The sequence below is a fragment of the Thermobia domestica genome, chromosome 18 (assembly GCF_964235325.1).
Source record: "Thermobia domestica chromosome 18, izTheDome1.hap1.1, whole genome shotgun sequence".
Taxonomy (NCBI): domain Eukaryota; kingdom Metazoa; phylum Arthropoda; class Insecta; order Zygentoma; family Lepismatidae; genus Thermobia; species Thermobia domestica.
In genome coordinates this window covers 45,218,173-45,240,328 of record NC_137471.1, presented here as the reverse complement: position 1 = coordinate 45,240,328, position 22,156 = coordinate 45,218,173, and the positions used below count along the sequence as shown (strand labels likewise).

The 22,156-nt window shown below is 36.4% G+C and overlaps 1 protein-coding gene across 1 annotated transcript in view; it reads right to left on the bottom strand.

The window, feature by feature from the left end:
• The window catches only part of RIOK1 (RIO kinase 1), a 50,633-nt gene extending 29,276 nt beyond the window's left edge, over positions 1-21,357 (bottom strand). Inside the window, exons 1-4 of the mRNA XM_081746777.1 lie at positions 21,177-21,357; positions 15,424-15,629; positions 8,386-8,614; positions 3,423-3,671 (exon numbers count right to left, since the gene is read on the bottom strand). Of these exons, the coding sequence (XP_081602903.1) occupies positions 3,423-3,671; positions 8,386-8,614; positions 15,424-15,629; positions 21,177-21,226 (734 nt within the window). The 5' untranslated portion in view covers positions 21,227-21,357. The remainder of the gene's footprint in view (positions 1-3,422; positions 3,672-8,385; positions 8,615-15,423; positions 15,630-21,176) is intronic.
• Between the last annotated feature and the right edge of the window lie 799 nt (positions 21,358-22,156).

Here is a 22,156-nt window from a genome sequence, read left to right as displayed (position 1 = left end):
GAAGAGCGGGCATTTCAACTAGTGGAAAAATATAAGTACTCAGTATAAAATATTTCACACACTTCGAAAATATTACAAAATGGAAAATTTATCAATTTAAAGCCCTGTTTAAGATTTTAATCTCACGCTTTATTACACCTTCTTCTAGTTGTTATGAAAACACATTGATCAATTTTAGGTGTCCATCAAATTGAACTCAAAACGTACTACGATAACGAATTTCCTATATACGTCTGACCTCGATAAGTCATGCAATAGCACGGTATAGTCGCGGGATAAAGATGGTACTATTTTGCGTAGTATAAAATGAACTTATTTTTTAAGAGTGTACTGTGCTAGAATGCAACGTAATATACTCTGACCATACAGTATACAAATTTATAAGAAACTTATCAGATAGGTTAGAAATGCTGGAGACAAAAGAACAATTTGAGATGTAACCGAAAAAAGAAAGAGAAACTGGTTGGGACATTGGAACAGAAGGAACTGTATCATGAGAGAGGTGTTCGAGGTTATGGCGTAAGAAAGAAAAGGAGGGAGCAACAGAGACTACAACTGATGGGCGGAATCAAAACAAAAAATCGTACGTGAAGATGAAGAGTTTAACTGAAGACCGTGGTGCATGAAGTTTTCCAGCTGCAGCACATATTAGATGTCATTGCAAGGTCCATTTTCACAGTACCGTTTCATTTAATAATTAGGTTATATACAGTTTAATGCATGCAATTTTGCCGCAATCAAAGGAGAAAATGCTACTACAATTATAAACAGCAAAGAATCGTGTGAGAGGAAGGCGTGCATTGGAAGTCCCATGTTCCAGTGGGAATAAAAAGAAGTGCGTAAATCGAAGACTTCATGCAACAAACAAGAAAGTGTATCGTTATGACCTACTCTGTATTTTTGCATCTTACAAAGTTATCACACTCGCGGTACCATATATGACGAAGAAATCTCACATATATGTTTACATTTTAAACAATCCAACGCTAGGTTGCCATGCTGCAAGCATCTTGTAGTTCTTGAAAGGGACATGCAACAATTTTTTCATCTTGCAAGTAGTCAAAACACATACAACTTTCTGTGTCGTGTTACTTGCTACCTACTATCGCCCTCCCGCTGTCAAAGAAAGAAAAAAAAAGTTTCACCGCTTCCGAAACTTTTTTTTACGAGAAGGCGAAGCACGCCGAAATACATGTTTTTAATGAGGAGGTTTACTATTTGTCCACTGGGTGGAGATATCTTTCTTGCTTTTAGAAAGTTTATTGTGTATACAGTAAATAGAAAGATGGGTTTGCAAGATTTTTTAATGACAGCTGGATTGACTTATTATCAAATATGGCGAAAGAGCTCAAATATGAACAGTCTTACCCTGTATTATGAAGTAACTGAACTTCAACAATCAGTTCCAACTACGTTCTGACCGGGACAGGACGTTTGGGCGCCACCATTTGGGCGCGGACGTTTCGGCGCTGCCGTTTGGGCACCGGACGTTTGGGCGCGAAGCCGTTTAGGCGCCAGACATTTGGGCGCGAGGTACATAGTAAAAATCACAATTTACGAAATATAAAGTAAGCTAGGCACTGAAAACTAAGCGCGAATCAAGATATATACATTTCCTACACTTCTATCTTTATCTCATCTCATTTATCTATCTATTTTCTATCTTATTTATTCATCTAAATTAAATAGTTTAATGCATTTGTGGCATTTGTTACCTAACCTCGTCATGGGTTGATTTTTCGCTTGTTCACGATTCTTGTACTTCTGATCTAATGTTGATCTAATTTTTGTATTATATAAGAAAGCTAGGAAATGAAGGAATCAGACGAACTGTTACTAATTTTCTTAATGTTAATTAAAACATATTGATTTAACTTTTGTATTTTTTAAAAAAGTTAATAATTACATACTTATGAATATTAAAATTTGCTTTCTTTCGTATTACTTTTGCCAAACTCTTCTCTTCCTTAAGTCCAATAAAGAACTACCAATAAAAGATTTCCGCGCACTCGAGTTAAGAGAAGTGGCCCCGCGTGGCGTAGTCACTAACGCTCTCGCCTTCGGTGCGAGCGGTCCCGGGTTCGATTCCCGGTAGGGGCACTCGGTCGAAAAAGTGTAACATGCTCTTTCAGGCCGGCCACCCTGAATGAGGTTTTGCTCATTCACACCAGGTAAATGCTGGGATGGTACCCAATTTATAGGTCCAGGCCGCTTCCTTCCTTCCCCAATCCTTTCTTCCTTTCCTTTCCCCGGATAGTGTGCTCCCTCAAATGTGACGGGTTAAATGGCTTTACATGCCGAGAGCCCAGAAATCTAAAAATCCTAAATCCTAATCGAGTTGAGGGAAAGCTGTCAATACAGGGTGTCTAAGACATTGAGTTTAGGAACTGTAGTATGCTGTATTTCTGGTATCTCTTTTTTTTATTAGCATTCCAATATAAAAATCAAAACTTAACACACTTTTTTTTCGTCCCATTGTAAGCATTTAATCTGCACTAAAGAAAGTGGCGAAAGGAAAAAAGAACGATTTCAAAGTGAAAAATAATAGTTAAGTGTATATATATTGGTCATTTAGCCACTAGAAATGTGTTTGACATTCACACTTATTGCATAACTACAGTAGAAGTCATGCTTTGTTTTTTTAATTGAATAGACTCACTATGTACGTAATGCAGTCAATCATATCTAGTCTGGTCTACTTACCTTTGGCTTGAAAAGTTATCAAATAAAAAGCATACTTAACTTTGGTTGAAACTTAAATTTACAAAATCTAATTGTTAATTCAGTTTTTTGAATTTTGAAATTCCAGTATTTCTAGTATGTAAAACAAAATCCAGTATAATTCAAGGACTTCCACTACAGTAGACACCTTGCGATATCTTGATTGGAACTTAGTACTCAGCGCCTAACATAATGACTTTTTAATTTAACTCGCACCCAAACGTCCAGTGCCCAAACGGCGGCGCCCAAACGTACCGGTTCTGACACCTTTGTCGATAACTTCTAAAAGTTACTAAACTGGATATATCTGCGAAGGTTCCTGCTTACTTGTGGGCTCTTTCTGAGCGGAAAAAAAAAAAAAAAAAAAAAAAAAAAAACACTTCTCAAAACTGTAACGAACTAGGCTTCTGGGGTAAAAGGTGTGATGCACACTTTTAAGTTTTTTATTGTCTTAATGTGTTATCCTACCTGTGAGTAAAAATTGAAATGAATTTCCCGATAAATGTAATTCACTTCATGCTGGTTGTAGAATCTAAACACAAAATTCTGTGAAGAGTATCAAGTTAATGTGAAACATTTTTTCAGTTGAATATGTATAACTATTTCATGATGCAAGGTAAGACTTCAATACTTGAGTTATACATTACATATCATACAGCATCTATGAGCAATCATGGCATAAGGTTTAAAACTTTACTTACCTAAATTCTCCAGTAACATATTTGTCACGATCTTTAAAGATTAGAATCGATGTCTTGTATATTTTAATGGCTTGGTCTTGCCCTGTTTTGGAAGTTGCGTGATACACATTCGCCTCCTTTCCAGTGGAAATACATCCATTAATTTCCGTAATAAAACCGCGGTTGAGAAGTTTGAACAGAATCATTCTGGTTCGAGGATCCATTACTTGTTCTACAGTTGCTCTATCATGTTTGTCCTTGGTTCGAATTCTGGCAAAGATGGAAAACTTATATAAATATGGAATCACAATATATTATTAATATTTATACTATTAACATTAAGAATTATTTTTGTTGTAGTTAACAACGAACTTCAGTAAGTAACCGAAGTTTGCAGTGCAAATCCTAATTCCAGTTCCCGTTTTAAATTTACCTTTGTAAACCAAAGAACAAAACCAGTTTCTGTCCCTCAACTACAAGAATTTAGACAAAGACTGGGATTTTTTCATAAATAATTTTATTACGCTGCCATTAATTCGCTGCCATCAAAAAACTCCGACTTACTAACATTTGCTTTCCAGTAATTTCTAACACAACTTAACAAGCGCTCACGAATCATTTTTGGTTGGTTGGAGTTCTTTGTATCTTACAACACCGAAGCTGAGACGTGAACTTGTAGCTCAACGAACCACTTGTATAAAACAGAGCCAGTAAACTCATTCATCAATTTTTATTCTCATTTCGTTTTTTGTGTACTCATTGTCTTGAATACAAATCCAATTATTAAATTTATTATTACTATTATCCATTGCTGCGAAAATACTATACGATATTATGAACTCCTAAATTATGAATTTGTGCAAATTTAAATATGTTTAATAGTATGTTAGTCAAAAAGCAAAATCTATATAACGGTTTATACAGGGCAAGTCAAAATGATGGACCCGATTTCGGAAATTTATTCTGTGCAATCCAACAAACATATGTAGAGCTTCAAAGTTTAGTTTCCACGCAGTGTTTCCACTTTCTACCGCCAAGAGTCAGCAGCAAGCATAAAATGAATTGCTGATATCAACCGTAACATTCTACAAAGGGTTTAGCAGGAGATAAGACTATCAGCTTGATGTGTGCCGTATTACGCAAGGTGTTCATATAGAACACGTGTGGTAAGTTTGAAGCAAACTTTGACAGTTTAACTTATCTTTCTTAGCACTGTCTCACAACAACATACACCGTATGTAGACTGAAAATAAAATCCGTGCTAAGTGTCAAAAATGGAAAATGGATTTTATAGTCAGTCTACATACAAGGTTATTCAAAAAGAAAGAACAGAGTTCAAACATTTATTTCTTCCAAACTACAAAAGATAGAAACATGATTCAAACGTTACATGATTAAGAGAAGTTTACAATTTAAACAGTCCCGATAGAAGTTCCAATCACGGCCGCATTGGCGCTTTTTTTTTCTGTAGTGAAATGGCGGCATCACAGGAGAAGACTTTTTGTGTGCTACAATTGGCGAAACTTGAGTCCATCGTTGCAGTTCAGCGAGCATTTCGCCGTCAATTTAATAAACAACCGCCGCATCATAAGCAAATTTACGAGTGGCATCGAAAATTCGTAGATGGTTGCATCTGCAAAGGGAAAAGCACGGGACGTCCACGCACATCGAACGAGAATGTAGAGCGTATTCATACACTTTACGAAAGGAGCCCAAAGAAATCCATATCACGAGCAAGCAAAGAACTTAACATTCCTCAACCAATGGTATGGCAAGTTCTAAAACATCATCTGCACATGAAGCAATACAAACTGCAGTTATTGCAAGCATTGCATCCTGACGACCAGAACAAAAGGTACGAATTTTGCATTAGCATGTTAGATGATATGGAAGAAGACAATTTTGCTCAACGATTATTTTTTTCCGATGAATCCACTTTTCATCTTTCTGGTGAAGTTAATCGCCATAACGTTAGAATTTGGGCAAGTGAAAATCCTGCGGCAGTGAATTCAATAACTAGAGACCAGCTGATTCGTGTGTGGCAAGAAATGAGCCACCGTTTTGACATTTGTCGTGTAACACACGGTGCTCATATTGAATGCACACCATAATTACTAACAATAAATTGAAACTTCTCTTAATCAAGTAACGTTCGAATCATGTTTCTATCTTTTGTAGTTTGGAAGAAATAAATGTTTGAAATCTGTTTGAATAACCCTGTATGTTTATTAGATTTCACATAATACATTTCTAAAATCGGCTCATCACATGTTAACAGTTTTGCAACTGTTTGTTCTTATACAATATTCATAAACATTACGTTTTAATTTGATGTTAAAAAAAAAAAAAAAAAAAAAAAAAAAACTAAAAAGAAAAAATCTGGCAACCAGAAAACTGAATTCCTTCATCGACTTTCCTTCGACCAGCCATAAATTAGCCCTCATAGTGAATTTGGTGAAATCCTCCATCACCTACGGTGCGTCGGAACCGAACAGCAACTATACACGAGGATAGCGAACGAAGTACAACATGCGTATTAAAGGGTTAAGGAATTAGACGAACTGCAGGACTATGTATTAAAAAAATGTATTCAATTGAAGGTGGAATATGTTGAATAAATCCATCATAAAACTCACTGCTTTCTTAGGAAAGCCACTTCCTCAGCACCCCATCGTAAATAGTAAAACGTCCTAAGGATATATTTCATCTCCATCTGTAATTTTCCACTAACATTTGAAGTGATAGAGATCTACTACAACTTCCAGTTTTAACATTGATCTACTTAGAGCAAAAACGATACCAGACAATGAGGAAAGCTTCTTCTTTAAACTGATTTAACGTTCTAAGAACATACATTCCATATTCTCTCTTAATCCTCTATTCAAACTAAAAGTGGCAGAAATCAACTACTTCCAGTTTTAACTTCAATTGTTAAGAAAAAAAAAAAAAGCGAGAAGTGCTTTTCCGCAATCAATTACGTGTCTCAAGGATATATATTCCATTTCCACTCTAATATCTCAACTAAAACAGGAAGTGACATATCTATTACCACATCTGGTTTCACTATTGAGAAAACATCACGCCATACAAACCAATCTTCTTCATGTGGTGTACACGTGACACCGCTACTTGTTCATATTTTATTCAATTCGACCCTTTTTCTCATACAAAGCACTAAAATCTGCAATAAGTTATCGAAAATGTTAAAGACGACGACATACACTATCTCACAACTTAGCGATACTAAAGATCACTACTATCACGGGCAAGTGATAATAAAATGTGTCAAATTACTAGTTACAATGATAACTAATAGTAAAGTTAACATGTCCAATTGTTACCTCGGTAGTATACTAATTAATATTCATAATTTGACCGTTATCATTTAACCTAATGCAGGAGAACAGGAATTAAAAGAGTTGCCTTGATTAAACACAGAGATTACACGGTGATTAACCTAGGCTATCTCATTTTATTGTATTGAATATTAATAATACAAAGTGGATGAGCACCTTACAGGGCTATTCTAAATCAAATACCATCATCTATGAATGAATGGGTCATCCACAGTAAGAATATGACACTCGTATGTCATAGAGTTTAGAATACACTACGTAAGGTTTATGGATAGTAATTGTTACATTGAGACATAATACATTGGCAAATTACAGCTATACATTGTGAAGCTATGTGCTTATAAACAAACATTAAAATGCTTTAAGAGAATAGTTTCTCTTGCAAACAAATTACAAGATTAATTGTTCCGAGTTTATCTAAACCTACGGTTATGAGGATGTAATTGACTTGTACTGCCTTGCCATAATTATGCATAAGAGTAGGAGAAACCATGCAATATAAAACATACATTTTCTGGTCCATCGACGACAGTCAGCAACGACGACAATATATTCGCGTTACTACGGTGGTCAATTACAATTTCACTACCTGCCCGATAGTCTCCGACTTAACAAACGAGACGAATCGAGAAGAGAATTCAGCCGACTGAACGCGATTGAATGACTGGAAAATTGAAAGACTGAATATACCCTGGTTTAGAAACCAGTAGTTTTTATATGCGCCTCATTTGTTATTTTCCTTTCTCATGTTCTTCAGAACCAGCGCGTTCTAGACTATGAAATAATAGTTTTAGTGACGTATGCGGGGAAACACTTGCTTTCACATTTTTCATAAAACAAAATGTTTTTGTTATATAATTGTTTTAGGTTCCTGGTGTCCTTCTCCAAGTGTGTTACTATTCCAATAATAATTTATTTGTGTTACTCGGTTTTTCCAAGGTGACTCCGTTTTCCTGCACTAAAATAATATTGGAGTCCAATTCTCGAAATTATAAAAAAAAATATCAGGTCCTTTACATTTCTGTAATACTACATAGTAACTCACAGTTTCGCGTTACTAAATATCATTATATACACTAGCTCACAACTTAGCAATACTACAGATCACTACATGTACTAACTCACAGCTTAGCAATACTCAAGATCACTATATATACTAACTCACAACTTAGCGATACTAAAGATCATTACATACACAACTCACAGAGCTTAGCTTAGCGTACGTGCCTTTGGCGTGGGAGGCCCGGGTTCGATTCCCGGCGGGAGCTCACGTGGTTCGGATTCCACGTTAATCAGTAGGTCCACGTCTCATATAGCCTCGCTGATGAACGGGACGTTAAACTAAAAATCAACTCACAGAGCTTAGCGATACTAAGGATCACTAACTCACAGCTTAGCGATACTAAAGATCACTACATGTACTAACTCACAGTTTAGCAATACTCAAGATCACTATATATATATATACTAACTCACAACTTACCGATACTAAAGATCACTACATACACTAACTCGCAATTTAGTGATGCTAAAAGGTGAGTGTTAGTTGATCTTACTAAAATGTATTAGTTCTTGTTAAAGACGACTTTTTTGTATTTGCATCATTTTGAATAAAAAGAAAAACTTACCTCTCTGCGTTCATCCTCCTATCGTTTTCAAGAAGCAAATTTGTAGCCGAGCCAGGAAGGGGTGGTCCTTCATATTTCTCGACATTTATTTTATCAATGTACTTTTTGAACAACTTGTCCGAAGGCTGGAAGTTCGAAACTTTGTTGCTCATTGTTTGACAGTTTGGATTAGATATTTCTTTATTACTGTTGTTTGAGTCTCTGTAGGACTGATAATATTTCTTAAGATCTACCGAAAGAGATAAAGAATTAAATAAATACAATACACATAATAAAATATTAATACAACTTAAGTTTAAATTAATTTCCGGGCTCATCAAATGATGAAGCCAAGCAGTTTTACTGAAACCCATCATTCATGTAAGATATTGCGAATAAATAAAAATCAACAAATCTAATAATATTGATCTTTAACTTACTTAAGTAGTAGTGTTTATAACTTGTATGTATAAGTTTCAACGATTGAAATATCCTGACACTTTTATAGCTATACGCTCCGATTTACTGAAAATTTAATGAGGAATGGGAATACTGGTGTCAACCTTTGAAGACATTTGTTGTTGAAAATAATGTCAAACATAGGCTTCTTGGACTGTCAAAGATTCATATTTACTTGAAGACAAAACTAATTCATTTTAAATCAAATTACCACAAAGATTAGTGAAAACACTAAAACTCCGTTGAGTTGATTACTTAACTGTCTGTAAAATTTTTGCTGAGCGGCTTCGCCTACTTATGCTGTGTTCTTTTATACCAGAAGTGCAAAATTAGTTATGTAAAGTGATTCAATATTCGAGTAACTGACTTAATTTGATGAGCATACGTGGTCGAAGCCACTCTCCCTCACGAAGCTCACGTAAACTCCTCCAGATGCAATCAACGGACTTAGTGTCTTCACTTATGTTTTTCATAATTTGACTGTTAGTAGTCTTTTGGATGCTACTCGCTATATTCATAATGTGCTACTTTGTACAGCTAAATACTATAGTGACACCGAAGCTTTTATCTTTTTTTTATGTTGTCTATCTTAATTATCCGTTAATATGTAAATAACGGCCACACTAATAAAATTCTAACAATATTTACATAATATTGAACTGACGCAGTATGGTGCAACTGAGATGTATGTCAAGCTTATGTGTTATATAACTTATTTAAGCATATCTATTTAATGTAATATGGAGTGTGACTGGCATATCTGGTAAAAAGAGCATATTGATCATTACTGTACCTGTAGAATTTACCTTCAAAATCATTTAAGATGTCCATAGTTTCATTTGTCGGTCGAACTCGAGTTTGTATTGAGTAAATCACATAACACAAAACATGTTTTCATCCAACGGAAAATGCAGCCTACAAGATACCGAAGTTTTAAAAAAAGCTGGCCAATAATTATGAACTAACTTTTACTATACAGATGCTGTAAGCAAATATGTCTTATACTGTGTGAATTAATCGATATCAACTCCAGTTTCTCGATGTTCGACTGACGAAGGGAGTCATCCAAGTCAGAAGTAATTTCGAAGATAAACACATTTATATAGATATATCAATAGCCATTTAGTTTTATAAGAATTTTGCGTACGTGGAAAATCTCGGTTTTCAAGGAATTTCAAGTAGCCTCATTCTTAATTCCAACAACATGAAAACAAAGGAAGGTTCCTGAAACTTTAGTTGGATCAAAATTCAACGAAGAACATTTTTTTGGTGAGTAATTAATTGACAAAGGTTTTGCTAAGTTTCTAAGGCATGGTATGGTTGAAAAAACGTATATTTCGGGTGTTTCAGATAAAATGACCAGGGTTTATAACTTAGGAACAGAATAAAAGACGAAACAAAAACGAAATCTTTCAGTTTTACATCCCACAATTATGCCGGCTAGGCTGACGGAGATTGTGGTAATGAGACATGAATACAATCAGAGGAATGAATAAAGTGGCAGGAAATAGAAGAATCAGAAGAAAAACCATGCACACGATATTTGTCCACTACAAAGTCCACTTGGCGTGAACTGGAATCGAACCAGAGACCCCCCCACATATCAGAGGTAAACCTCTACCACTGAGCCACAGTGGCTCTAAGGATGAAACAAAAAGTGAGGTAGGAAAGTCATATGGTGTATTAAATAAAATGAAATCTTTTAGTTTTACTTCCCACTTTTATGCCGACTAAAGGAAATAATGATGATGAGAAACGAATGAAATGGTGGAATGAAGAAAGTGGGAGGAAACGGGAGAGCCCCGAGAAAACTCACGCACACGGTGGTTGTCCACCACAAGCTCACGTGGTGCGAGCTGGGATTGAATCAGGGATCCCATGCACCACAGGTGAACGCTCTACCACTGAGCCACCGCAGCCCCCTATGGCCCATTAAATAATTTGTTCTATTTGCCCCATAGAGGCACCTAGCACGGGCTCCCGGCGTCACTCGAAAATCGTTAATATTACGTATGTACATATTTTACATCACTGTGAAGATCTTAAGAAATCAAATAACTATGTAAAAAAAAAATAGTTTTGGGCACGGTGCACAAAATGGGCGCCATTTTATTGCGAATTATTGCATAATCAGATAAAACTCAGTTAATAGTGTCCATTTCGTAAGCTGTACGCCACAGGAAAAACGTTTTTCCTTACAAAAGTTGTTTGTTTTCAATCATCTTTTCAATGAAGTATCAAATTACGTATCTTACCATTTAAAATTTTCTGGGAGCCTTCTGGCACCCCATAATACGGATTCCTGTGGGTGAAGCTAAGCGCTCCATTCAATGTGCCTTTTGACATTTTCCTATCTCATCTTTTCCTTTACTCTTTTATATCTAAACATTTCTGATTTAAAAGCAATGGTTGTTTTACCTGAAACACCCGGCATGTGACAAAACATTGGTAAAATTTGGAACATTGTTTAAGATTATGTAACTGCGAGTAAATGATGGAACTAAAACTACCAAGAAACCATTGCTGTGACGTTATAGGAGCAAAGGAAAGCAATAATAACTTTAAAACTTTCTCACAAATATGTCATTTTAAGCAGTAAATTAATTTGCATTCATGTATTACATATCTACTTAACTGTTTGAGATATCGAATTGTTGTAAATTGCATTATGATGTTTACGTCTATTGAAAACCATCAATATGCTTAGATGTGATATTTATCTAAGCATTTTTTTTTTCAATAAAGCCTTTAAAAAAAAATGTGATCGAATTTTCAATCCCTTGTAACGTTATTTTCTATTTATTTAAAATATGTCATGTCATGATCATAGTATTTGACACTAAGTTAACTTCGAATGTACGTTGCACCGTCTAACTTGTATTATTACTGTTGTAGAAGCAACCAAAGTTTCGATGTTTGTGATACAGGGTGATTTTTTAAAAACTCACGGATTTCATTTGGGTCTAGAATTTCTAACTGATGTCAGATTTTCATACAGTTTGTGGCAAATGATCAAGGAAGGATGGGAGATTTATGGAATTATGTTTACTGGTTTAAATTCATCCGGAGTAATATCGACAACACCAAGAGAAACAGCAAATACTCGCCAGTGTATCTTACAATTGGAATGAGATTTTGGATTTTTGAAGCGAAATTGCAGAATACAAATTAAGTGTTAGTGAGAATACGAATTAAGTGTTAGTGGTAACACCCATAAAACACAAATTGCATAGCTATAGCGGGTGTCTTGCGACAAACAACGAAGAGATTTCTTGGGCGACCTAAGGAGTCGATAACTGACATCTTCCGCAACACCCACCACAGGGTCCGATGCTTACTTATCTCACTCAGGAACAGTCCCGTTTCTTCCGATTTATTCACTAGTGACCATATTATATTCCTGTCTGGGGAGAACGTGAGGGAAATTTTTTTCTAAATGCCCTTTGCGTAGCAACAACAGATTCTGTTCTCCAAAAACTTTTAACGACAAACTCAAGTTGCTCTAAAAAGTACATTATCCTCACTGTGTCCTGATCACACTCATACAGTAGCACAGAACTGCACAGCATAATTTCCAATACAACGAACCAGTTTCCTATTTCTTATTGACCTTGGCGAGGTTACCATCTAATGAAGAAAACTCAAATCTCCACACCGCACCACACCTCATTAAAATTATACGGTACACTGGCGAATATTTGCTGTTCTTCTTGAGATGTGGCCGATAATACCCCAGATGAATTTAAACCAGTAAACATAGTTTCATAAATCTCCCATCCTTCCTCGACCATTTGCCACAAACTGCATGGAAATCGGACTTCAGTTAGAAATTCTAGAATCAAATGAAATACATGAGTTTTAAAAAAATCACCTTGTATTACAGCGTACTTAGTTTGCAACAGGGGGCACAGTTGCTCACTGGTAGAATGCTTACTTTTGATGCGTGGGGTCCGTGGTTCGATCCTCGCCCAATTTGTGGTGAATAACATCGTGCTCGTGGATTTTCTCGGATCCTCCCGTTTCCTCCCACTTTCTCATTCCGCCAATTCTTCCATCATCGTTCACTTGCTTTAACATCGTCTCCCTTAGCCTAACAGGCATAATCGTGGGACGTTCAACACAAAAATTTCATTTCAGTTTGTAACACTGAATTATACACTCATGTCCAAAATTATTGTCGCATGTCTATAAATATGTTGTTGTAGGAATATAATTTGATATCGAATTCGTCCGGTATTTCTTATAATGTTAGTATGTGTATAATCGCTAAAGATGTGTGTGGCAAATTTCATGTGAAAAGAGCAGTAAATAAGAACAATAGAACGAAAATAAAACTTTCATGTCCATTTAGCAACATTTTGTTTTACTCATTCTAATTTTCGTATTTATAATTCTTTTCCTATGAAATTTACAACAAATATACATTTCCCGATTATATACATAGTATCAGTATTAAAAGTACCCTGCAAAATCATTAACATATTATATTGTTACAAGAAGACAGTTATAGATATGCGACAATCATTTTGGACATTAGTGTACATGTGGTATTGTAAGTATTAGTTTAATATGTAGATATGAAAAATGTTATAGTCTGACGTGGTGCCATTTGAAAAAATACGACTTTACGTTCGGTTGGCAACAATTTTCACCTGGTGCGCTCTCTATTGGGCTAGTGGCTAGAGTGGGAAAGTACAACCAATATTACTTTCCCACTTTCATTCACTTTCATTAGCTATTTGTCTCCTTTTGCCTATAGGGCATAACCGTGCGAGTTAAATTAAAAATTACATTTTTTTAACCTATGGTATTGCAGAGTATGCCAAACAATGTCATCCCTCTCAATAAATTGTATCTTATAAAATTTCAGTTTTCTGCCTACTATTTAAAAGTTATATCTGATAGTATTTTATATATATATATATATATATATATATATATATATATATATATATATATATATATATCCTGGGTGCATCAAAAGTCTGGTCCATAGGACAACTCTGTCATGAGTCAAAATATAGAAAAATGAAAGTTGTTGGAAATCGGTGGCTTTCAATCTAAAAAGGTGGAAATTTTCTAATCGTATTAGTTGTTTGGGCTCCACACTGGCGTTCTATGTTAAATATAAAAGCGACATTGCCAGTTTAGAATGCTGTACTCTTGGGCTCTCACCATACCAACAACACTCCATTGTTGGAAACGGATCAGGGTTTCCCTCACATAATAATGTGTATCTTTTCTGTCATATCTGCGTGTCCTAATGTCCTTTTTACACAGCCTGTTGAACTGGAAAAACGTTGCTTTTTCATTTAAAATACAGGGGCTTGCAAATGTAGAGTCAAAGTGGCTGGTGCAAGTGGAAAAATCCCACTACATTAGATTGAAAACTGATTATTTCCAACAACTTCTCTCTTTCCATCTTTTCGTGTCTTCACTTATAACTGAATTGGCTTATAGCCACGGGACTTTTTGAAACACCTGGTATATATATACACACCTGGGAGATTCATAAAAGTAATTCGTCTAAGTCCGCTACTTGGCAAATAGTACTCCAAACATTCTGAACTGTTCATTAATGCGTTGATGTTTAAGCTATAGAATGTAACTTGTTTCACTTTCCTCTCTCTTCTCATTCCAGAGTAATGGAGAAATCAATGACATCGAGTGATGACGTCCGGTTGAAACAGCGGGCTGTCATTGAATTTCTGACTGAGGAAGGTTGTGCGCTCACGAACATTCATCGCTGGTGACGAGTCATGGATACACCATTACGATCTGCAAACGAAGCGTCAGCCGATGGAACACAGCCGCACGTCCTCTCTTCCGCCAAAAAAATGCAAAGTTTTCCCATCTACTGGCAAAGTGTTCTTGACATTCTGCCTCATCCTGCCTACAATCCGGATCTTCAGCCCTGCGACTTTTCGCTCTTCCTCAAACTTAAGGGCCACCACTACAGCTGTGACGCGGACGTGGAAGCAGCAGTTCGCCAATAGTGTCGCCTGCAGCTACCACAATTCTTCGCCAACGGCATCGCGTTGGTGCAAGTGTGCTGCCCATAATGGGAACTATGTTGAAAAATGATGCCTCCATTTGTAGCTGACATTGCAAGCTTTCCACTGATACCTGTATCGGTGCTATCTGTGAAACACAAATAAAGATATCAGCTTGGAGGCATTACTTTCTGAATCACCCTCTTACATATTTAAAAAATATGGGAATGCTGTCTCATTCTCATTCCGACCAGACAAACAAGATGGGAGTTGAAACTTTACTTCAATCAAAATACAATATATAAATAAAGAACATTGTTTTGGTTCGAAATTAACTGATAGATGTGATCGGTAAGATTCTATGGGAATAGTGTAATACAAACAAATTTTCCGGTTCACGGTAAGTGAAAAGAACAAAACTGTGATGTCAACTCTCACATCAGCAAAGCGCGTGACCTGTAACGCAAATTTTGCATTAAAGTAACCTGTGCTGACAAGTTTCATTAGTTCCAAACCTTCTATTCACTATACTTAATCTTCGCACTTTTGCTGAACGCGAAATTCAAAAACCTGATTATGTGACGAAAATGACCAAAGGACCACATACCTGATTCAGTCTCCCAGTCATACAGATCATCATCATCATCGTCGTCGTAGTCGTCGTCATCGTCCACGAGGGTATTACCTTCATGTTTACAACGATCATCATTTTTAGGCTGACTTTCTGTCACGTTATCGGCAAGGTTCAGGTTTTGTACATCAGCAACAAGCATCTGCGATCCGATTAAAGGCTTTCCTTTTTCCTTGTATGAGCTGCAATATATTAAAAAAAAAAAAAAAAAAAGTCATAAGGAAATTCTTCTCACATTATTATCATTTACAAATTCTGAAGACAGTTTGATATTTCCTGAGGTCACTTGTTTGACCAGAAAAAGTAGAACAAGTTCTTAGAATATGAGTTACATCATTACATTGTTAGTCGTTACAGGACTCTCATATTTTTGGCATATACTGAAGAATTCTTAAATTTCCAATTCTTTTACGAAGAAATTGACGTAAAACTTTTTCTACATAAACAAGTTCTCACAAGGTCTTATTTTAATTTTCAACTTGTACCAAAGTGCAAATGTGTTTGTAAAAATGTGTGATTCGATCCTCATGTGAATGACAACCTGGTAAAAGGTCAGAGCATTAGTAGTCAAAACTGTTCAAGAAAATTCTTACAAAAGCAATCGACTAGCCAAGTAATCACTTATCTTAATCAGAAGTTCTCAGAACATCGGCTTCATTACTTCCCATATATATGACAATTTTAGCTATTTGCAGGATACTTCCTTATTACGTAGTCTCATTCATAAATTTTAAATGTACATGTCCTGAAAGAGGAATCAACTTATATTTTTATACCATATCATTGATAGGTATATAGCCATCATCACTGTTCTAGTGGTTAGCGCCCACGCGTTTGGTAGACGTGGTCCTGAGCTCGATTCCCGGTAAAGCACTAAAATTTTCACCTACGCTTCGGATTCCACCTTAAGCTGTAGGTTCACGTTTTACATACTCGCGAGGCTGAAGAGAGTCCACGCTAAACTTCAATAAACGAACGAAGCACATCGATAGGTACAACAGCCAATGAAATATTTTAAAGAGTGAAAATGTTCATCTGGGCTAGCGATGTGACGAACGAGCTCCTCAGTTGGAGCTAGCTCCTGCGCTCTAGCACAGATGTGGAAGTAGTTCGAAGCTGCAACCTGAACAGATTAATAAATTCCATGCTGTCATTCATGACACTGGTGCCATAAGGAAAAAGGAAAAATTTCGTTCATTCAGCTCATGTGATACTAATAGACCCCATAAAATGACTGCTTTTTACTTGGTTCTTGATTGCAGGGTTGATTTAAGTGCCGTATCAAAAATAAAGAAATCTTACCTGCACTACAGTTGGTGGTTGTTAGTCTTAGGTTCTACCGTGAAGCGCTAGAAGTTAAGAGTAATGCATAAATTTAATTATAGGTAATTAAAAAAAGATAATTACTAAAAGTTTACGTTTATTTTCTGATCAATACACGCGGATAATTACACAAACAAAAGTTACATTAAATAGGAGATCGGGAATTGGCAACTGGAAATGAGATTTAAAAAAGAAAAAAAGAAATTTACATTTCACTAATTCCAAAAAAGCAGACTTTTATTTCTTTTTAAAAAGTCTATTTACTAAAGACGCGTTTTTCATCTCTGGCTATTGACCACTCTACTCAATATCTGCCCGCTGTGCTTTGAGGGAAATCAAAGGAAACTTCAGTCTGGTCTGCTAACCCACGTATCTTGAATCGAGTGTAACACTGCAGTGTCGCGCAACCTTTTTCTATTCACGGCACAGCAAGAATTTGACAACTGATTGTGTCAGCAATGAGAAGAGTTTCAGAAATTTCACTTGTAGTTTCTGAACCCACGGAGATTTTTACCATATTTTCACAACCAGGCTTTAACAACGTTTCAGCTATTTGTATGTGTTCTTTTCCCTTTACGATAAGTATGGCTAACTAGCTTTCCGTACTATCTATATCTATTTTATATTCTACTCTACAAAATTATCCAAGACTCAATAAGCCACGCCTACAGGGTATTTCTCTCAAAAACGTACTGTACGACACTATTATTACAAATGTGTATTGTAACTGGCCTACTATTGTTGTTGTTATTATTATTACTCTATTAAATATCATTAAACAAATCGCATCCTGCATTTGATAGTAATTTTGAACATATAAGTTAAATTTTATTATGACATATACATGGGAAGGATTTAGGTTTCATATATGGAGTTATTTACTTACAAAATACACGTTTCTATTCTTATTAAAGTAAATAATTGTATTCATACTTTTAATGTGATACTTGTGCCTGCTTAACTGCGTACGTACAAGCAGATGATCCATGGAGGAATCGTTGACAATTTAAGTCTCGTGCTTAATCGACGGATCTGAGTCTTTCCCACTCTGATGCTTTAATTTAAATTAACGGTGAGAACCCCTGTTCAACGTTGAAAGTGAATTTGACAACGCTGGAATACTTGTGATGAACAATTCAAACTGGATGGAAGTCTCTCATGTCTGTAAATTACCAGACATCTCCTAGATTTTGGATCAACTTGTAACTATAGATACGCTTTTATCGAATGTAGTAAGCTAAAGTAAGCAGTGGCTTCGATTCTATTTAAAACATCATCAATTCGAGGTAATGGGTAGCTGACCTTTTCCGTCACTACATTTAAAGTTCTTTTTTTAACAGTCAATGCACAGCCTTAGGGTACGAACATGCCGAAGAGATCTCGCGATCGAGATTTAAGTCGCGGTCGCACCCTTGATACTGGCGCAAACCCATGTATTCAAATGAGTAAGCGCATGCCGAAGATGTACGCTACATCGCGACCTAGAGGTCGACCACGAGGGTGAATTAGTGGTCGCGATGACGAACTGAGTTTGTTTTTACATCGATGTTCAGCGGAAGCATCGCTGTGACTCGTGTTCCCATTGGCTCTCCCTGAAGCGCTGCACGGAACAAAGTCTTCATTTGTTTCGAATTTCGTCTGCAGAAGATTGTGTGTGTGTTTATGCTCGAGAGGTTTTGCTGCACTATAAAATTTGATTATGAAAGACATATTAATTGAATTAGTGAGAAATGTTCTAGCAATATGGGATAAAAAAAAACACACACACACACACACAAACAACGTCATAATAGGCATGTTTTAAATAGAGAATGGAAGAAAATAGCAACCGAAATGGGAATGTCAGGTAAGTTACTATATTTATTTGAGGATTATATTGTAGCTTATTATTATATAAGGAAGTGGCGGTTACAGGGAGGGGACTTTCAGGCTAAAGTCCGTAAATTGTGGGATTTCTAAAAAAGAAAAGAAGCTACTGTTAATCATATCTATGCTTAAAAACTCCAAACCACCCCCCAATTCCGAGATTAATATAAAAAAGGGTTTCTTTTAAATTCGTTACTGGTATAAGGTATAGAAATAGTTGTAAAGACAGGCACGTATCCATAGGGAGGAAATGTCGAATAATGAAATTGCATGACGAAACTTCATTTGCTGAAGTTAATACCACCTCCTCCTTGAAACCTGACTTTTTTTTTTTTTTTTTTTTTTTTTACTGGGAAATGATTCCTCGCCTAAGTGCTGGAAGAGGTCATTTCTTCACAGAAAATTAAAAAAAAAATTAAAGTCTTTGATGTATTGATAGCGATGGACAAGAGATGAGACTCAAATATCTTTTCGAAACAAGAGACGAGAATTTGGCATCTCTCATATCTCGTCTCGAGTCCATCCTTATTTATAAACTGTTTGGTCTTTTCAATTTCAAAGTGTGGTTTCGCAGTAATTTTTATGCATTGACGGAATAATTCACACGCGTCACAGTAATGTTTCTCCTCAAACTGAGAACTTACAGCGAGGGTGCGACCTCCTCGCTATGTGCGCCCTTCATCCACCGCGAACTAGGCATCGAGGTGGCGACCGCAACTTAAACCTCGACCTCGATCGCGAGGTCTCCTCGGCATGTTCGTACCCTTAGAGTACCGTTTCTCTTTAATTTGTTCTAACCACTAATGGGGTGGTCCAGTCAAAAAATTCAACATGTTCCAGTAAAGGTAATTTGCACAACTAATCTAATTCTTGTTTCACATTCGATAAAATGGCGTACGGTACTGAATAAAATTCCTTGAAAAATGTTAGGTGTCTGGTTTAACTGATACATAAACCTTATCCTTCAATAGCAATATTAATATTATTGTAAAATACTGTAGTATACTGTGCATATATTTGCTGTGTGAATGATTTTGATGATTTCTCTCCATTTATCAAGGTCAGTATTTGATTTCGTTGTTTAGATTGCTTGCGTGCAAGGATTAATAATTTAATTTCTTGTCTCCATTCCGATGCAAAGCTGTCTAGCAAAGTTATTCTCATTATTGAGGAGATTGGAATCTTCTGTACTACAACTGTTGGTAATGTATAAGTTTTTCTCCGTAACTCTACTTCTGTCTAGAACATTCCTAATGGTGGTCACGGGTGTAGAATCTGCGTTCTCTAGCCATTCTTGGTGTTGATAAACCGATGAGTTTTTGAAGAAATTATTTTGCATGAATTACTATTACGGCTGCACCTGTATCCATTAAGAAATTAAATGAAATATTTGGGTTTTACGTCCCACGATTATGCAGCCTAGACTAAAGGAGACGGTGATGATGAGTAATGAATGAAATGGTGGAATGAAGAAAGTGGGAGGAAACGGGAGAACCGCGAGGAAACCCACGCACACGGTGTTTGTCTACTACAAAGTTCACTTGGCGGGAGCTGGGATCGAACCAGGGACACCAAGCACCAGTGAACGCTCTACCACTGAGCCACCGCGCCCCCTAGTAGTAGCAGTAGGAGGAAGGCAAGGTTCTAGAACATAGGTTTCCCTTCCCATTTAGCTGTAATAAAGACCGAAAACAACGTGCCCTGTGGGGTTTAAACCCACCTTCACTCGCTGACGCTCGCTCGGCAAAACTATTTTAATTAAATATTAAACACTGGCACAGAAACGAACCAACCTAGGTACTAATATAGGCTATATGGGGGGACCTGTGGTCTAGAACCTACCCGAGGAGGAATGGGTTGTCGTGTGAGTAGGAACAGGTTAAAAGCCCCGGAGGGGTTGGTTGGGTTGTTCTCGACATGAAATGGGCAAATTAAAGACATGCCCAAATTTTTCTATACATTTTACAATCTATGGATCCGTATAATAAAACAAGTGTACCTCTCCGCGAAATAGTCCATCCGCCTCTAGATTCAGTGCCGCTTACAACGTCAAAAACACCAACAAATACAACCACTTTCTTAACCATTACTATTTACCCCACCTGCCTTTCACTCATTCTTCCTCACAAACTTAAATAAATTCTCCAATTGACCAGATAAATTTCCTAAAATTGGTCCGGCGATGCAGCACTTAACCCTACTCTCATGGTGACATTTTATCTGACTGTTTATTTCTCGGTAAATTTTAAATTCCGGTACCGCCATTTGCGGCTGTTAACCAAAATAATACTGTTGAATTTATTACGGTGTCATTTAAAAGAACGAACTTTTTTACAATTGACATCTCATACAACAGAACAATTGATTTTATTCGAAAGGTAAACTACTACCCGTATTTCCAATTTTTGAAATCAGTAAAATTACCAACTTCTGGCCGAGTTTTCATTTATCTGCACACTCGACATTGACTACAATATCACGTGTTGCATGAAAGAAAAATATGGTTTAATTCTATTATACATATAAAAAAATAAAAGTACCTGAGATCCTCAGCGTCACTAAATTGCCCTTCCTCAATTTCAGCTTCCATTTTGGGTAATGGTGATTCTTTTCTCCACACTAAACTATCATTACAGAAATTACATTATTTTTTCACACACACAAATCTTCACATACTATCACTTCACTATTCTCGACGTTTCGTCGTCTGCTCTGCAACACAGTAAGAATCAATGTTGTCAGCTCACTCACTTAAAAAAAAAAAAAATCCCTGATAAAAGGAAATATTGTATGCATTCTGTTATACGGGTGTGTGTAAAACAGAACCGAATGCTTCGAATTATTCAAGTTGACAGCACGAAAAAAAAAAATGATCGGTACAATCCAGAACAAAATGTAACATGAGCGATTGGGACTATTTTTGATAATTATCGTTTTTTGTTTTGACATCATGGGCACCCGAACGGGGGCAGGCCCCCGTGGCTCATGAAAAATTTCTAAAAATTCCCTTAATACAAATTAGAAATAGCAAACGTAAAGTAGCAACGAGACAGATGGCTTCCCCTAGAAAATTTTATTCGGGCGCCCCATAGCGTAACTAGAATTTTTCAGGGGGGCAAATGCAGGGCCCAAGAAAATTTTCAGGAAGCCATCTCCAATGAATGAAAATTTTTATTCGTGTATATATATATAGGGTGGGCCAAAAGTAGGTATACACCCTTGCCAGTGGCGTATTTAAGGGGGCTTCCGGGCTTAAGCCCCCCCGAAATCTTACTTACTATAGTAAAGTATATGAAATATCTTGTAGAATTTTCATTTTCAGGCAAAGACCCCCCGGAAGTTAGCAAAGCCCTCCCCGAAACAAAATCGTAAATACGCCACTGACCTTTGCATTGATCAAGTGTAACATCTAGTTTATAGGTTAATTTGCTTCGGCATTTCTGAGCTTATGATGTAAGTAAAAGCGTATTAACAACAAATAATAAAGAAACTAAGTCTACCTGATGGATAACCATAAGAA